The following is a 17,617-nucleotide window of genomic DNA, read 5'->3' on the forward strand; positions in this document are numbered from 1 at the left end:
AATTGAGTTTGTCCAAACACTATCAATATATCCAAATAGTTTTAGATCTTCAGTAGATTTGTAGTGAATGTCATATCCCTTTGTGCCTTGTGATATCTTAAGATTCTTTTTGCAGATCCATAGTGCTTTTGACTTGGTTTTTGCATGAATTTTGATAGTAAACTTGTTGCATACATAATGTCCAATTTTGTGGTGGTTAGATAATAAAATGGGTTAAGTACGATTTTGGTCCCTAAGATATATGTCAGAAATTTTATTCATCTCAAACTTTTTTTGCATTTGAATTCGTTTCTAAGGTTTAACTTGGTTTTAAAATCATCATTTGAGAAAAATTTTTTAAAGATGATTTTACCCTTAGCTTGTGTGTCGTCATTTCATCTTCAACTCCGTCATCTTCTCTCTATACGCCTTTTTAATCATCCTCTCCCTCTCCCTTTCCTCAAACAATGTGCCGTTCCTGCTCACATGCACCACAAACACCAGCTTGTTCGAGTCATGGGATGAAGGTATCACAGATCTCTTAGCTCGTAGAGGAACGACTTCATCGATGTCCATCGAAACTGTGCCGCCATTTTTGTCGGTGTTCGTGTTGATTCCATCTTCGGTGTCAGCTTGGGGTTTTCCCGCCGAAACCCTCATCAAGGAAACGGAAATCAACCATGCACGCTATCGTTGTGGTAAAGTGTGATATGCAACAACGCGTTCGTCTTTCAGCATCTTTGCCACTTGCCTCTTTACTCTGTCTCTACCCACCATCTCTGTCGTGGTTGTTGTCCCGCTTTTGCCCACCGTCTCCCTCATCCCTACTGGTAAGATATTTTGATACTCTTAATTTCTGCATTAAATTTGCTTCAAGATTCATGGATTTCATTAGTAATTTATCCTAATTTTTACCTTGTTATTGAGTGCTGCTTATTGTTTGATTGGAGAATTTTGTTAATTTCATGAATTTGTAATTGAGGTTGATCACTTTGGAGAAGAATTGTGAATTTTAAGATTATAAGACTTGGTTATGTGAATTGTTTTTGGAATTCGGTTTTTATTGTTTATGTGTTGGTTGAATGGGTGGAGTAAGGTTGGGACAAATAAAATGTTCGGCCTATATCTTAGGGACTAAAATTGTACTTAATCCTACTAAAATATGTTTCCAATAAAACTTCTGTATTATGAAGTATCTATATCTTTAGATTCATCTTTTTTTTTGTTTTTTTTTGTAATTTCTCATTATGGACTAGAGAAATTGACACTGCTTTACAATTACTCATCTTAAACTTTTCAATAAATTTTGAGTATATTTCTTTTACAAAAAAAATATATTTTTATTTTGATTTACCTCATTATCAAGAATATAATGCACCAATCTTAAGTCAACCATATCAAATTAAATGTATTATTTTGATAATAATTAAAAAATATAAAATAAAATAATTTTAGATTATTTTAAATTAAGCGTTAAGTACTTTTTTCGTCTATAAAATTGTCTCCAACCTTTTTTTTGTGTTAAAATCATCCTCAACGTTACAAAACGTTATAAAATCGTCCTTTTGTCCATAAATAACGTTTTTCAAACGATTTTGTCCTTAAAAAAAACCCTCCCGTTCCCCACTAACCCCAACCCCCTTTATCATCATCACCGAGTCTCTTTCTCTCTTTCTTTCTCCCAGATTCCTAGCTACTCTCCCTCACCAAATTACCTCTAATTAAAGTTGAGAGAGAAAGAGAACTCCGGGGAGGCTTGGCATCGGGATGGGTGATAGAGAAAGTGGAAATGAGTGGCCTGAAAAGCATTGTGATCGGAGGAGGGACGTTCAATGGGGAAGCCTTCGAATTCATCCTCATCCAGAAATTGAAGGTGGTGGGAGGCAGTTTCGGGAGATCGGAGGATGCGGCTTTGGGATCGGGTTGGGGATCGATGGGGGTAGGAGGAGTGAGGTCAGTTGTGAGAGGTTGGGAAGGTGGAGAGCGGAAAGTGGTGGGATCGATAGAAGTGTCTTCGAGTTCGTCGTCTTCAACTTCGAATCCCTCGACATGGTGGCGCTGTGACGTGTTTTGGGAAGGGAGAGGCGACGCTTGTTGTGGCTGCTGGCTTTCGACGAACGGCGACAGTGGGTGGCAGTATGAAGGAAGAGGAAGAAGAAAAGAAGGGGAGGCAGAAGGAGGGTAGAACCGGCGCACTGAGGACGGCGGCAGCCAGAGGTTGGTGGCAGTAGGTTCTCGCACTGAGTGTCGTTCTTCCTTTTTTTTTTAAGAACATAAACATCATTTCTTTCTTTTTATTTTTTTTTTAATTTCTGTTGTTGCTGATTTTGGATCTGAAGTTGTGGTTGATGATTGCTGACCTGTTGTTAAATCTGAAATTTCTGTTGATTTTTTTTGTAGATGTTGTTGTTGTTGATTCATTTTGTTGTTGCTATTGTTAAAAGTGTGTTGTTGTTGCTAAAATTGCTGAATTTAGTTTGTGGGTGGGTAATAGTGATTTAGAGAGGAAGAAGGTATGATGGTTATGGTGGCAGTGGTGATGACGATGAAGGGAGAGGGAGAGAGAGGGAGAGGGAGAGAGCTGCGCAGCGATGATGATGATGATGCAGAAGTTAGTAGTGAAGGTAAGGAGGGTTTTTATTTTTGTTTAAGGGTAAAATTATCCGAAAAATATCGTTTATAGACAAAACAACGATTTTATTACGTTTTGTAACGTTGAGGATGATTTTAATACGAAAAAAGGTCAAGGACGATTTTGATTTTGACCTCAAACCTTAGGGACGATAAAAGTACTTAACTCTTACATTATTCTTTTATTGTCTATAAAATATTTTTAAAGAACATATGTCATGTTAGAGAAAAGAACTTGTGTTTTTACTATATACTTAGTGTGTGTCGCATATAATAAAAAGTACCAATTATTTATAGATGTCAACCAAATAAAAATAAAATCACAAAAATAGTTATCTAATTTAAATTTAAATAAGTCACCAAAAAAAAATTTAAATATAAAATTTAATCTGACTAATATTCAAATGTTATTCCAACACATGTCGAATTGCAATAAAACAGTGACACGTTCCAACTTTTGCCTGCTCCATTATTATAAGCATCAATGCTGCAAAAAACGATACTTAACATCAAGTAGTTGAAACTCGCCTCTCACATTCCACATAATAAGTTTTATTTGTGTACATTAACGAAACTAATAAATGAGATGGTTAAATTTAGGATTTTTTATATATATAAAATAATTAGAAAACAAACATTTTAAATTATTCCAAAAGAATTTTTATTATAAATTTTTCCTCTATTTATGTAAATTACTACAGATACATAGTTGTTACCTAAACATTTTGGTATTCTGATGTTTTAAGGGATTACACTACGTACTAAGTCCCGGGCTATGGAGTACGGAGTACAGATTATTGGGTATTAGTCTATTAATTAAAGACGACACACATAATTTAGCATAAAAGGCCAAACAACTAAAATGTAGAAACCTGCAACAATATAGTAAGAGACGTATTTAACTCACTAAAACCCTAAAGGTGGTAGCAATTTATCATCACTGAGCCTGAAGCATGCATCCATTTAGCTAGATTCATTGTTCTTGTTCATGTGGCAGATTTCAAAAACAAAGATTCCGATATTTTTTTATTTTAAGTATTTTCATCATATTTATCTCACTAGATTAGATTATTTCTTGTGTTGTTGTTGAAGTAAATGGTGATGATAATCTAGATGAGATTATATTTAGTTACCAATAGAATAAGTAAGATTAGTAGAAAATGTAATTTATGTTAGATGATACTTATAATAATAACAAATTCTTATATGAATGACATTTACAAGTCATAAACCATGCCTCAAACAAAAAAAAAAGTGACAGTGAATCGTCTAACCTCAAATCCCCTTTCAAGCTTGAATGGCCTTGTTGTGGTACCTTTCGTCAATATCGAAATTGACGTTGTCAACAAACATATCCTCAACCAATGCCTCTATTTGGCTCCAAATTCCATATTCTTCGTAACAAAGTCTACGAAATAGCCGTTAACTAGTCATTTTATAAGGATGCTTTAACATCTGCATTTGAGTGGCCGCTTAATATAAGACCCTTTAACGCGTTAATTTAAAATTTTGGATCAAAATATGATGTGGAAGGCATTGTTATTACTTAATCTAGGCTAAAATCTCGTGTCATTCCACCAACACAAGTAGATAAAAGATAGTTACACCAATAATATATGATAGTTGTTTTTCATATTATATATGATCAATATCAAATACAAACATTGAAAAGATGATGATGATATGCTTATTACTTCTTCACTTATTTATCTTATAAAGATAACAAGATGATATATATGTTCGTACAACAATGGAGTACACACCATATAGATGCCCCTAAATCTAATTAATAATACCTCTTTTGGTAACCTTGACCTTCAAGCCATGTTTCATGTGAAGAATAACAGAAAGACATGGACATACATTATGCCCTTTCACCACCTCAAACTGAAAATTCAACAACAAAGCAATGGCGATGATCTTCATCTGAATAAAGCTTATATTTTTACCCAAACAACTTCTTGGGCCTGCTTGGAAAGCTATGAACTTGTAAGATGGTACGTGTATGATGCTTCCCTTGTCAGAAATCCACCTTTCTGGCTTAAACTCCAAGCAATCTTCTCCCCATATTTGTTCCATTCTTCCCATCGAGTACAAAGAGTAAAGTATTGTAGTATTTGCATTAACACTATCACCACTAGGAAGCATATCAGATTTAACTGCAGATTTGTGCTCAATAGGAAGTGGAGGGAAAAGTCTCAGTGCTTCACACAAAGCTCCATGCAAATAAACTAGCTTGTTAAGATTTTCTAACCTTGAAGTGATGAGCCAATTTTCTTCCCTGTGTATAAAGTTTGCTCTAATTTCTTCAAGGATCTTGGCTTCAACAAGAGGATGGGTTGAAACCAGCCAGAAAAACCAACTGAGACCTGAACTAATTGTATCCCTTCCTGCTGCTAAGAGACTAATAGCATTGTCTCTTAAAAACTTGCGATCTATTTGTTCCATTCCACTTTCCTCCACAATAGCTTTAAGCATGTTAAACTTTGGTTCATTTTCATGTTTAGTGCAGTTGAATTTGCTTTGCTCTTGGAAAGTGGATGATATACACTGATGCAAGAATTGGTCAATTATTTTCTCACATTCACTATAGGTCTTCTCTTGTCCAATTTGGAGCCATTTCTGAAGCTTCCATAAAAATCTTGGGACAATGTGTCTGTAGAACATTGAATCCTCCATTTTGTTGAAAGCTTTCTCGAAAGCGATCTCTGGGAACTGGATGAGCTTGTTAGGAAGAGAGTTAGGATCAAAGCCCAACACTATGGAACAGATGTTGTCAAAAGTGAATCTCTGAAAGATGTCTTGCAAGTCCACAATAGTTCCTAATTCCGATGCATTATTGAGAAGTGGAACTAGGCAACTCTCCAGCTTCTTATGAATTATTTTTACAACTAAACTCTCAAACGAGTTTTGTCTGAACAATGATTGTAGTATGTCCCTGCTGCGCTTCCACTTGTGGGAATCAGTGTTAAATATGCCATCTCCCATGATTTCAAAAATCTCATAGAACTCAGACCCTTTAATGTAGTTGTCAAAGTTCTTGCTCGTAATGTGGTGCACGTTCATAGGATCACTGGTGATGAGAAAGTTGACATTTGTGAGCCAGGGACCTTTGAACATCAAAGTACCTCCATAGTGGTTCAAAACGGTGGTTGCATAATCATGGATATTGGAAAGATTACATAAAACTGATGGTAGCATACCAAAGAAGGGCAAATTAATTATGGGGTTATTTCTATTAGATCTCCAAGTGTGGATGAAGAAGAATGAAGCAATGGCTACAAAAATAAGAATAAAATCTAAGGAGTCCATCAAGTTTCGGCCTTGTTTGGAGGGCTTTGTTTGAAGTGATGTGTGATATATGCATGATATGGTTTCTTTGATCATAAATTTATATAGGTCGCTCATGATGCTTTCTAATTCTAATGATGTTTATAAGAAAAAACAAATAAATAAAATCAATTCCATATTTCTTTTTTTATATTTTGGATGTTTTTTATTTTAAATTTTGGATGATTCATTTTAATAGTTTTAAATGTTTTATTTTGGATTAAGTACGATTTTGATCTTTAAGGTATAAATCAAAAATTTTTTTCGTTTCCAATTTTTTTTTTTTATATACAAAATAGTCTCTAAGCAGTGGCGGATTTAAGGAGGGCCTAAGGTGGCCATAGTCCTCAATTTTTTAAAAAAAATTAATACTATTAGTTTATTATTATTATATAATTAATATATATATTATAGATTAAATATATTTTAATATATTAACACACTAAAAAAATTTTATATATTAGTAACTTAATATGTATAAATTATAATGTTGAAAAAGTAGAGAATGGTTCAAAATTTATTTCAGATGATAAATTGATAATTTTAGTTATATAAAATATCGAAAACAAATTTAAAAATACAAAAATCCTAAAGTATGTAGTTGAATGTTGATTTCCATATAATATAATTATTAATTTTGACCTATATACCATAAATTATATTTTGTTGACTTTTTATTATGTTATATTTTAATTTATTTTGTATTCAATTTGGCCTCCTTCTTATAAAATTTCTGGATCCGCCATTGTCTTTAAGGTTTAATTTGGTTTTAAAATCGTTCCTAAGATTTAACTTGATTTTAATTTTTTACGGCGAAAGCGGAGACAGAGGTAAATTGTGGACAGCTTCTTCTTCTTCTTCTTTCTTTCCCCCTTCTTCTTCTTCCCTTTCCCTTTCGCAAGAGCAAAAACACTCTTTTTCTCTTATTTTTCTTTTTTTTTATTTTATAATTTTTTTGTTATGGATAATTTAGTCCAAAATTTTAAAATTTAAATAAAAAAGATGATTTTAAAACTTAGTTTTAAATCTTAGGGACAATTTTGTTTACGAAAAAAGGTTAAGAATAAAAATTTTTTTCGACCAATACGTTATGGACCAAAATCATATTTAACTCTTTTATTTTCTTAAATTTCATACGCTTCTTTTTTTTATGTTTTGGATGTTTAATTTTCTTTTGTTATATTTTGGAGTTTTTTTCTCAACAATTTTAATTTTTTTATTTCGTTTGACTTTAGATATTTTTTAATATTTTAGATATTTTTTATTAAGTTTCATGTGTTTCTTTTTGCTAGGTTTCATATATAATTCTTTTCATAATAATTTGGGATGTTTTCTTTTGAAATTTTCGGACATTTCTTTTAAATGGTGAGGCAAAAGAAGGGACCGCTTTAACAACAACGATGGATATATTCTTAAAAAAAATATTTGATACTTCTAAAATTTATACATTCGAAACGTAGGTATAAAAAAATTCAAAATGATACTTTCATTTTTCATAATTTACTTTTGTTTAGTTTTAATTATATATTCTCAAAAAAATATCTAATATCTCTAAAATTTAAACCTTTAAAATTTGAGTACAAGAAACATCTACAATGATATCTTCTTTTTTAATAGTTTTCTTTTATTTATTTTTTGTTTGCCTTCTCAAAAAAAATATTTAAAATTTTTAAATTTTAAATATCTGAAATTCAAGTATAAGAAATATTTAAAAGTGATGTATTCTTTTTTACCATAATTAAAAAGAGTTTTTATTACGTTCAGATTTTTTATTTTTTTTTGTTAGATTTTGGATATTTTTTTTACAATAATTTTAGATGTTTATTTTCATTTGGTTTTAGATTTTTTTTTTTAAATTTTAGATATTTCTTTTTATTTGATTTTGGATATTTTTATTGATTTGTTTATAGCCAAACTAATAGTTGATGTTGTTGGCTGGTACGCTAATTAGTTACCAAACATGATTGGTTTGTAACTAAGTTTAATCAAATATTTGTTCTTTTTTAATTAATTTTTATTATGTCATTAAATTATTAGACTAATTTAGTTGAACTTGATTATCAAAATTATTTAATCTGTAGCATTATTCGAAATTACTTTTGATATTAATTCTATGATTTAAAAATAAAATTTAAAATTATTTTTAATTATTAATATAATAAATTTAAAACTATTATTCTCTTAAAAAATATTATTTTTTGAACAAACTCCTCCTTTAGTTAAACCTACCACCCCTCCTCTCCGTCGTTCAAGCTCCGCAAACCCTTGCCAAATGGGCGTCTCGCCACCTCATTTCCTTCGTCGTGCCAGAAATTTTTCAAAAAATCACTCACTCATCAGTGGTAATAACTAGTAATTAAACCATTCATGTGTTATAGTAAGGTTGTCAAACGGATCACACCGACTTATCTAAATTCGGTCCATCTAAATTTGTAGATTAAACAGATTGGTCTATTTATGTTCGTTTTATTCATGAGCTATAATTTTTTCGTTTTAGATCATTTATGATCAGACTAATAGGTTAAACAGACTAATTTATTTATCTTTTTATTTTAATTTTAAAAATATTTTAACAAAAAAATTATGTTTAAATAAAAAATCTTAAATAACAATGTCTTTTTTAATTTATGGATCGAATTTTTAAATGAGATTGAAAGATATATTGATTAAAAGTATTAATTTCTTTTTAAAAAATATAAACAAAAACGAATTACTATTTAATCCGTTTAACCAGTCATTTTTTTGAGTTAATCGAACTCAACCCATTTAACTTAAAATTTAAACAGACTTACAGGTATTAAACGAATAAATAGATTGGTTCAATAAATTTAGTCCATTTTTTCAATTCAACATAATAATGCTCAAAATAAAAATAAATAAATAATTAAAAATTTTAAGCTTTGCCTGTTTTAGCGAAGTGGTGGAACGTTCCCATTTTAAGGGCTGGGATGGAAATGAAAAAAAGAAAAAAAAAAGTGATACTATATATACAAATTTTTTTGTAATTAAATCTAATTGATTAGCTTAATTATAATAAAATTATTTTCAAAATAAAACGCGTGATATGGGCTCCAATGCTTCACTAGCGTACAATTCAAAAAGCTTGGACTATATGTACAAACTTTTTCATATTTTTTATAACACACAATTTTTATTAAAAAGCACACAAATTTTGAAGCATAGCACATAAAATTTTTAAGTATAGTACACAAAAATAAGAACGTAACACAAGCTTATCGATATAGTATACAAATTTTACACACAGTACACAAATTTTTGAATCATAATACACAAATTTTTAAAATACAGCACACAAATTTTTGCTACACCAAACTTTATGTGTATATTTTTTTATTGAATTCTATTACACATTTATTTTTTCTCTTTTTTTTCATAGTGTATAAACCGATCACTATTTATTGTAAACTAATGTTAAATTACAAGTTCTATTTTTCAAAAAAAAAAAAACACACACACACACATAAAAAGGTGCTGTTGACACTCTTTTTAAGTATGTCATCATGGCTCGTGGCTATTAATTTCGATGTGCATGCAGTTCCAATATTTTTTTGCGGTTATGGTCCACAGAAAGTGTGGCAATCTCTGGGTGCATTCAACACATCTCCTTTGTGTTCATAGAATGCTGCCCTTAGATGTAAAAGGTATAAATCAACTTTGAATACAGTTGTCCATCAATACTGTAAACACTATACCACATCACATGTGTAATTTAAATAAAGTGAAACAACAGACGTCTCCTTCATTTTCATAGTACACAAGTAATCGAAGCTAATAACTTGATAGCTCACACTAATTTGACATATATTATTAAACAAATTCTAGTTTATCATAGCACACAAATATTTAAGCGTAATACACATTTTTGTTCAGCATAGCATACAAATTCACATATATAGCACAAAAATTAGAATTATAGAATAACACTATTTTTTCAAACAACTCAATTAAAAAAACTAAAATCATCATAAATAACCATAATAATATATATCGAATATAAAAAAACAACACAAGTAATCAAAACTAATAGCCTAGTAATTCACATTAATTTATCAAAAATTATTAAATAAATTCTAGTTTACTATAGCACATAAATATTATTTAAACATATAGCACACATTTTTGTTCAACATAGCACACAAATTTATACATATAGCACACAAATATTGAGTATAGAAAAATAACATAAAAGGTATTTGTATTTTTTCAATTCACTCAATAAAAAGATACATCTAATTTACAAGGAAAAAAATTAAACAACAACAACAAGACGTTGAAAAAGAAAGAAAAAAGAAGGAACGTAAAAAGAAGAAAACGAAGAAGAAGACAATGGTAGCAATGACAGCAGCAACAATGACAGTGGTGGTGGTGACAACAACAATGACAATGTTAAAGGAGGAATAAGAAAAGGAGAAAGAGAAAAAAAAATGTGACTGAAATTTAAATTAAATTTTAATAACTTAGTTAACTTGGTTAATGAAAATATTTAGATATATTTAGTATTTAAAAAAAAATGTACTGATTCTAGAATGTAAGAAACGGTGGGGTTTACTGCTTTGTGCAGTTTTCAAGCTTTCTTAGCTTGTATTTTGAAGTCTCAAATTTTATGGTTTCGTAATGAGGTGTGGGACTGTTCAAATTTGGGAAACTTGTGACTCGAGTTCAGAAAAAAAAAAAAGAAGAGATTCAGATTAAAGAAAAGGTTTGGTACACAAATTTAAGTGGTGAACCTCACAAATCAGGAGTGGGAGGTTGCTGTTATATAGTAAAGTTAACTCAGCATAGCTAACCTAACTAATTTGCTAAAATAATGTTACAGGTAGTTACAGCTAACTTAAAGCATAGCCAACCTAACTAATTTGCTAAAATAATGTTATTAGCTTAAGGGTATCAACATCCCCCCTCAAGCTGGATAGTGAAAATTCACTAATCCAAGCTTGGAATACATCTGCTTGAAGAGTCCAAGAGGCAAAGCTTTGGTGAATACATCAGTTGTTTGGTGAGCTGAAGAGATTGGCAGTAGCTTGAGTATCCCAACTTGAACCTTTTCCCTTGTGATATGGCAAACCACTTCTATATGTTTGGTTCGCTCATGAAAGATGGGATTGGCAGCGATATAGAGTGCGGATTGATTGTCGCAGTACATTGTGAAAGGCTTTGGATGATCGACATTGAGGTCCTTGAAGAGATAAAGAAGCCATTGTCCTTCGATGGAACCAAGGGCCATTGCCCTGTATTCAGCTTGGGATGAAGAGCGAGCCACCGTGGCTTGTTTCTTGCTCTTCCAAGAGATGAGGGAAGTGCCAAGAAAGAAGCATTGTCCAGAGATAGAACGACGTGTATCGGCACAGGTTGCCCAGTCAGAATCTGTGTAGCCAGATAAAGAGAGGTCAGAGTCGCTACTGAAGAAAAGACCAGCTGCTGGAGAGGCTTTGAGATAGCGAAGAAGATGCATGCCAGCTCTATAATGATCATTAGTAGGACAATCTAGATATTGACTAAGTTTGCCAACCGCGAAAGAGATGTTCGGACATGTGTTAGTAAGGTAGATGAGGCACCCAATGAGTTGCCTATACTTGGTTGTATCTTCGAGTCTAGTGCCTGAAGTCTTTGTAAGTTGAGAAGTGTAACACATGGGAGTGGAATTTGGATGTTAACATACCAAAATCCTTGAGGAGATCAAGGGTATATTTCCATTGATAGAGAGCAATTCTCTTACCATTTCGAGCAATTTCCATGCCAAGAAAGAACTTGAGTTGACCAAGGTCCTTGATGGTGAATTTCTTGTCAAGAAGTGTCTTCAGGTTGTTAATCTCTTGCATGTCATCCCCAACCATGACGAAATCATCAACGTACACTAAAACTGCTGTAAATTTGTTGCTAGTTTGTTTAGTAAACAATGAATAGTCATGCCTAGACTGCACATAACCCGCTGCTGTGAAGACAGAGCTGAGCTTCGAATTCCACTGCCTGCTCGCTTGTTTGAGTCCATAAAGAGACCTTTCAAGTTTGCAAACAGTATTGGAAGGGACTTGTAGTCCTGGTGGTGCTTTCATATAGACTTCTTCGGGTAAATCGCCATGTAAAAATGTTGTATTGACATCCAATTGGTGGAGGTGCCAGCCTTTTACTGCTGCAAGAGCCAAGATGAGTCTGAATGTTGTCATTTTAACCACCGGACTGAATGTCTCGAAGTAGTCAAACCCGCGGTTTGAGTAAATCCTTTTGCAACAAGTCTTGCTTTATGTCTTTCAATGGTCCCATCATACTTGTACTTTGTTTTGAAGATCCATTTGCAACGGATTTGAATTCTCTAAATTTTGAATTTCACTTTAGAGATTAAAGTGTGATCTCTCACCATTTATTTCATAAGTGGGAATAAAAGTAAATATGAGAGAGAAATCATTCAATAATAGAAGATCACACTTTACCCTCTAAAGTAAAAATTTAAAATTTAGAGGATCCAAATTCATTTGCAACCTATTGCCTTTTTCCCAATAGGGAGAGTTGTGAGAGACCAAGTTCTATTGCTTTCAAGAGCCAAAAGTTCATCACTGATAGCTTTCTTCCAACAATCTTCCTTCACAGCTTCTTTAAAAGACTTGGGTTCAGTGTTAGATGATATGGTGAGGGAAAAATGTCTCTGAGATAGTGAGAGTGCATCATATGATAAGTGAGCAGAAATTGGATACCTGCAAGGACTATTGGTAGTAGCTTTAGAAGATGAAGTTTGCATGCAATGATAGTCCTTTAAGTAATTTGGTGGCTTTCTTGTTCTGCATAGTCTCTCATTCAATTGTGATTGTATGTGTATTTGTGTGAGGTAATGGTGTTTGTGAAGGAGGAGATGATGATGCATGATCAAAAGTTTGTTGATTTAGTGAATTTGAGGAATTTGGTGTGGGTGTGTGATTGGACTGTGTATTAGATGCTAATGTTTGATCATGAGATGATGAACTATATATGTGGTGGTGCGTGATTATGAGTGAGATTGTCTAGTGTATGATATATATGTGATGCATGAGATGTAATAGTAAAAGGATCTATCTCGTTAAAAACGGTTAAAGATGACTTCAAAAGTCTTGGGTTCTCAATTTGAGTGTTAGTGCTCTTTGTGATAAGAGGAAAATTAGACTCATAAAACACAACGTTCCTTGAAATGAAAACCTTTTTATTTGTTAAATCCATCAAAATGTATCCTTTAGCGTTTGATTTGAATCTGAGGAATAGACATTTCCTGGCCCTACTGTCAAGCTTCTTCCTATTTGCTATCAATGTACAAGCAAAAGCAACGCAGCCAAACACTTTTAAGGAGCTAATGTCAGGTACCCTTCCATATAAAATGCTAAATGGTGAGTTCTTCTTTAGCTTAATGCTAGGTATTCTATTCATCAAGTGCACAACATGATTTATTGCATGAGGCCAAAGACATTCGTGAAGGTTTGATTGAAAAATAAGACCTCTAGTAATGTTAAGAATGTGCTGGTGCTTCCTTTCCATAACGCCATTTTGTTGTGGAGTTTCCACACATGAAGTTTGATGAATGATACCTTTAGATTGGTAAAAAGAGGTGAGATTAAATTCTGGACCATTGTCGGATCAAATGGCCTTTATTGTTTTGCCGAATTGAGTTTCTATCAAGAAAATAAAATTTTTAACCAAATTTAAAACTTCATATTTCAGTTTGAGGAAGTATACCCATGTATATCTACTCTTATCTTCAACTATTGTAAAAAAATATTTGAAATCGTTGTTTGAAGGAATAGAAATTGGTCCCCATATATCAAAGTGCACTAAGTCAAAAAATTCATTAGATGTAGTAGAACTAACAGGAAAGGGCAGTCTCTTTTGTTTAGAGAAATGGCAAACATCACATGGTTGTTTAAATTCTTTACCATCTACAAATGGATAAATGTCATGCATCAATTGTAATGTATCTTTTGGTATATGACCTAGTCTAAGGTACCACAGATTATTAATATTGCTAGTGTAACTTATTGTGCTATTGGAAAGAGAAGTGTCATTGCGGCATGCTCCATCATGTGTAGTATGTGGAATTTGTGATTGTTGAATGAGAGATGAGGCAGAATTTTGAACCAGTTTAGTGTTGGGTTGAATAGTCAAAGAGTATAATCCTCCATTTTCCTCAGCTGTGCCAATCGTCCTCCATGTATTCAAATCCTGTATCTCACAGCTCTTGTCAGTGAAAGAAGCTTTGCAGTGTAAGTTTTTAGTTATTTGAGAAATTGAAATAAGATTGAAATTGAAATTAGTAATGTATAAAACGTTTGTAAGATAAAGATCATTTGAAAAAAGAATGGTTTTGGAAATAGAAGTGATAGTATGAGAACCATTAGGTAATTTGACCAAAATTGGTTTTATATGAGTGTAGTTGATAAAATTAGTAAGTGTGTGACATACATGATCAGTGGCTCCTGAATCAAGTATCCAAGAGTTGGAATAAAATGATTTCAATGACAAGAGGTGTGATATGTGTGTGCTCATGTGTAGGGTGTGAGTAAGAATACCTGACTCTGAAGAATTAATTGTGGCACCAAGAGACTGAGAAGGAGATTGTTGCAGTAAAGCTATGAGTGCTTGTTTTTTATCTTGAGTGAAAGAGAGCTCAGCACTTCTACCTTCTTATTGTGGAACAAGGATTTGACCTCTAGTTTCATTAGGTTCTACAGTGATCATCACATTCATTGTTAATGTGTTGTGCTTTTGTTGTTGCTTGAGATGGGGTGGTAAACCATGCTTTTTGTAGCAGGTGTCTACAAGATGACAAGTCTTGTGACAGTAGGAGCAAGTTTTGGATGGTGGCCTTCCAAATCGGCCACCTTTTCCTCTAACCCCTCTACCTCGTCCTCGAGTAGCCAGATGCTGAAATCCAAGAGAGGTGTCAAAACTGGATTGAGCAGCTAGAATTGTTTTTGATTCAAGAATGTCAAGGGTGGTTAATTGTCGTTCTTGCTGGGTCAAGAGTGCAAATGCATCATTAATTGTTGGGAGTGGGTTCATTAACATGATTTGTGATTTCGCTACAGCATATTGTTCATTGAGACCCCTTAAAAATCGAACTAAGTAGCTGTCTTTTCTATAATTTCTAAAACACTGAGTCCACAAGTACAAGATTCTCCACAATTACAATGAGGAATTGGCCGAAAGATGTCTAATTTTTGCCATACAGCTTTCAATTTAGTGAAGTATGAAGTAATGCTCAACTCAACTTGTTTGATGGAGAACAACTCTTCCTCAAGTTCAGCTATTCTAAACACGTCCCCCTAATAGTATCGATGTTGGAGATCACGCCAAATATCAGCAACATTGTCATTCTATATTACACTATGAAGAATTTCTTCACTGATCCAGGAAGTTAGCCAAGACACTACATGGGTATTGCACTCCTCCCAAGCCATGAAATTGGGGTCATTTTCTTGAGGTTTCGGGAGACTTCCACAAAACAGAGCTTGTTCTTTCCTTTCAGCGCCAATGTCATGACTCTTGATCATGAGTTGTAATTATGAGTGGTTAACACAACGTTAATGATGGAGATGCCAGGATTTTCTCCATGATGCAAGACATAAGGGATTGATGGGTCAGAGATGGAATTGACTTGAGTTCTTGGCATATGTGATTGAAGGTTGGATATCTGAGATAATAAACGAGCTAGGTTTTGAAGATCAGAAACTGAAAAATTTGAATTCGGATTTTTATTGTTGGACCCTGAATTCACCACAATTGGAGGCTCTTAATGGTGTGCCATGGTTGTTTAAGAAAAGAGAAGAAAGAATTTAGGGTCAAGAAGATGAAGGAACACGAACGGAGTCACAAGACGCTCACCCACCATGTTCAAACTCGGGAAACTTGTGACTCGAGTTCAAAGAAAAAGAAGAGATTTAGATTAAAGAAAAGGTTTGGTACACAAATTTAAGTGGTGAACCTTACAAATCAGGAGTGGAAGATTACTGTTATATAGTAAAGTTAACTCAGCATAGCTAACCTAACTAATTTGCTAAAATGATGTTATTAGCTTAAAGGTATCAACAGGAACATTCCCATCCAAGAATTTGCATCGAAATGACAAAACATAGGATTGATTCTAGAAAGAAGAAATGGTGGGTTTTCTTTGTTTTGCATTTTCATGTTCCACTTACACTTTTAAGTACCCACGTACAATAATGTATTGATATATGAAAAAAAAACAGTCATATTATATATCCAAGTTTTTAGTAATTAAGTTTAATTAAGTTAGTTTAAGTTTAATAAAAATTAATTTTATTGGTGAGAATATAAATACACGTTCCAACAACAGAAATGTTCTCGTGTTCTTCTCTTCTTCTTCTGTCTCCTTCTTCCTCTTTGTGTTTCTTTTTTTTTTTTTTTTTGCGTTCCTTCTTCTTTTTCGTGTGTTTTCTTCTCATTGTATTTTATTCTTATTGTTGTTGCTATGTGTTTCTCTTCCTTCTTTTTTGTGTTCTTTCTTTTTCTTCGCGTATTTTTTTATCGTCTTTTATTGCTGCTGCGTTTTTTTTTTCTTTTTCTCCTCCTCTTCATAGTGTTTTGACATCATTTTGTATTTTTTCTTCTTCTTTGTTTGATTTTTTTGTTTTTATTCTTGTTAATAGAGTAAAATCAAAAGAATAATAAGAAGGTAAAATAAAAAAAAGATGATGAGCAAGAAAATAAGAAGATGATGATAATAATGAAGAAGAATGAGGAGAAGGAGTTTTGAGTTCAGTGCATTCTGAATTTGAATTTTGGTACATTCTGGTCTTAACTTGTTTTAAACTGAGTTCGTTTGTTTGTCATCATCATTAAGGAATTTCGGTGCATTCTGGATTTGAACTGTTATACATATAAAAAGAAGACAACGATAATGACAATAACGATAACGATAATGATAATAATGATGACGGAGGAGGAGGAGGAAGAGAAGAAAAAGGAAGGAGGAGATGGAAGAAATTCAAATGAAAGGAGGAGGAGGAGGAGGAGGAGGAGGAGGAGGAGGAGGTGGTGGTGGTGACGACAATAATAAAGGAGAAAGATGAAAAAAAAGAGGAGGATGAAAAGAAGATGATGATGATGATGATAATGAAAAAAAAGGATGAGAAGTTGAGTTATCATTTAGTAATTTTAGTGCATTTTGGATTTAATTTTGGTACATTTTTATCTGAACTTGTTTTGAACTGAGTTTGTTTGTATGTCGTCGTCATTAAGAAATTTCGGTGCATTCTGGATTTGAATTGTTATATATATAAGACGATGATGATAATAACAATAACAATAATAAAAACGATGATGATAATAATGATGATGGAGGAGGAGGAAAATGAATGAGGAGATTGAAGAAACAAATGAGAAAAGAATTGAAAGAGGAGGAAGAGGAGATGGAGGTGGTGGCGTGGTGGTGGTGACTGGTGACAACGACAATAATAAAAGAAAAATATGAGAAAAGTGGAGAAAAAGGAGGAGACGAAACAAACAATTAAGGTGGAAAGAAGAAGAAGAAAGAAGTCGTCGATCAAAAGACAGTTATAATATAGTGGCGTGCAGTGATGGAGCTTAAAAATTCTGAGGGGGCAAAAAATTTTCATATAAGAAATACATAATAACATTTATATAGAAACAAAATTTATAAATATCATTATTTTTAAAG

At 32.7% G+C, this 17,617-nt stretch overlaps 2 protein-coding genes across 2 annotated transcripts in view; both read right to left on the minus strand.

The window, feature by feature from the left end:
- Nucleotides 4,392–5,943, minus strand: LOC107632239 (alkane hydroxylase MAH1-like). Its single transcript, XM_021117515.1, has one exon. The coding sequence runs from the start codon at nucleotides 5,920–5,922 to the stop codon at nucleotides 4,393–4,395; it is 1,530 nt and encodes a 509-aa protein (XP_020973174.1). The 5' UTR covers nucleotides 5,923–5,943; the 3' UTR covers nucleotide 4,392.
- Nucleotides 12,428–17,617, minus strand: part of LOC107632238 (alkane hydroxylase MAH1-like) — an 11,397-nt gene continuing 6,207 nt past the window's right edge. Inside the window, exon 2 of the mRNA XM_016335943.1 lies at nucleotides 12,428–12,601. Coding sequence (XP_016191429.1) covers nucleotides 12,428–12,601 — 174 coding nt within the window. The remainder of the gene's footprint in view (nucleotides 12,602–17,617) is intronic.

The sequence above is a fragment of the Arachis ipaensis genome, chromosome B03 (genome assembly GCF_000816755.2).
Source record: "Arachis ipaensis cultivar K30076 chromosome B03, Araip1.1, whole genome shotgun sequence".
Classification (NCBI taxonomy): domain Eukaryota; kingdom Viridiplantae; phylum Streptophyta; class Magnoliopsida; order Fabales; family Fabaceae; genus Arachis; species Arachis ipaensis.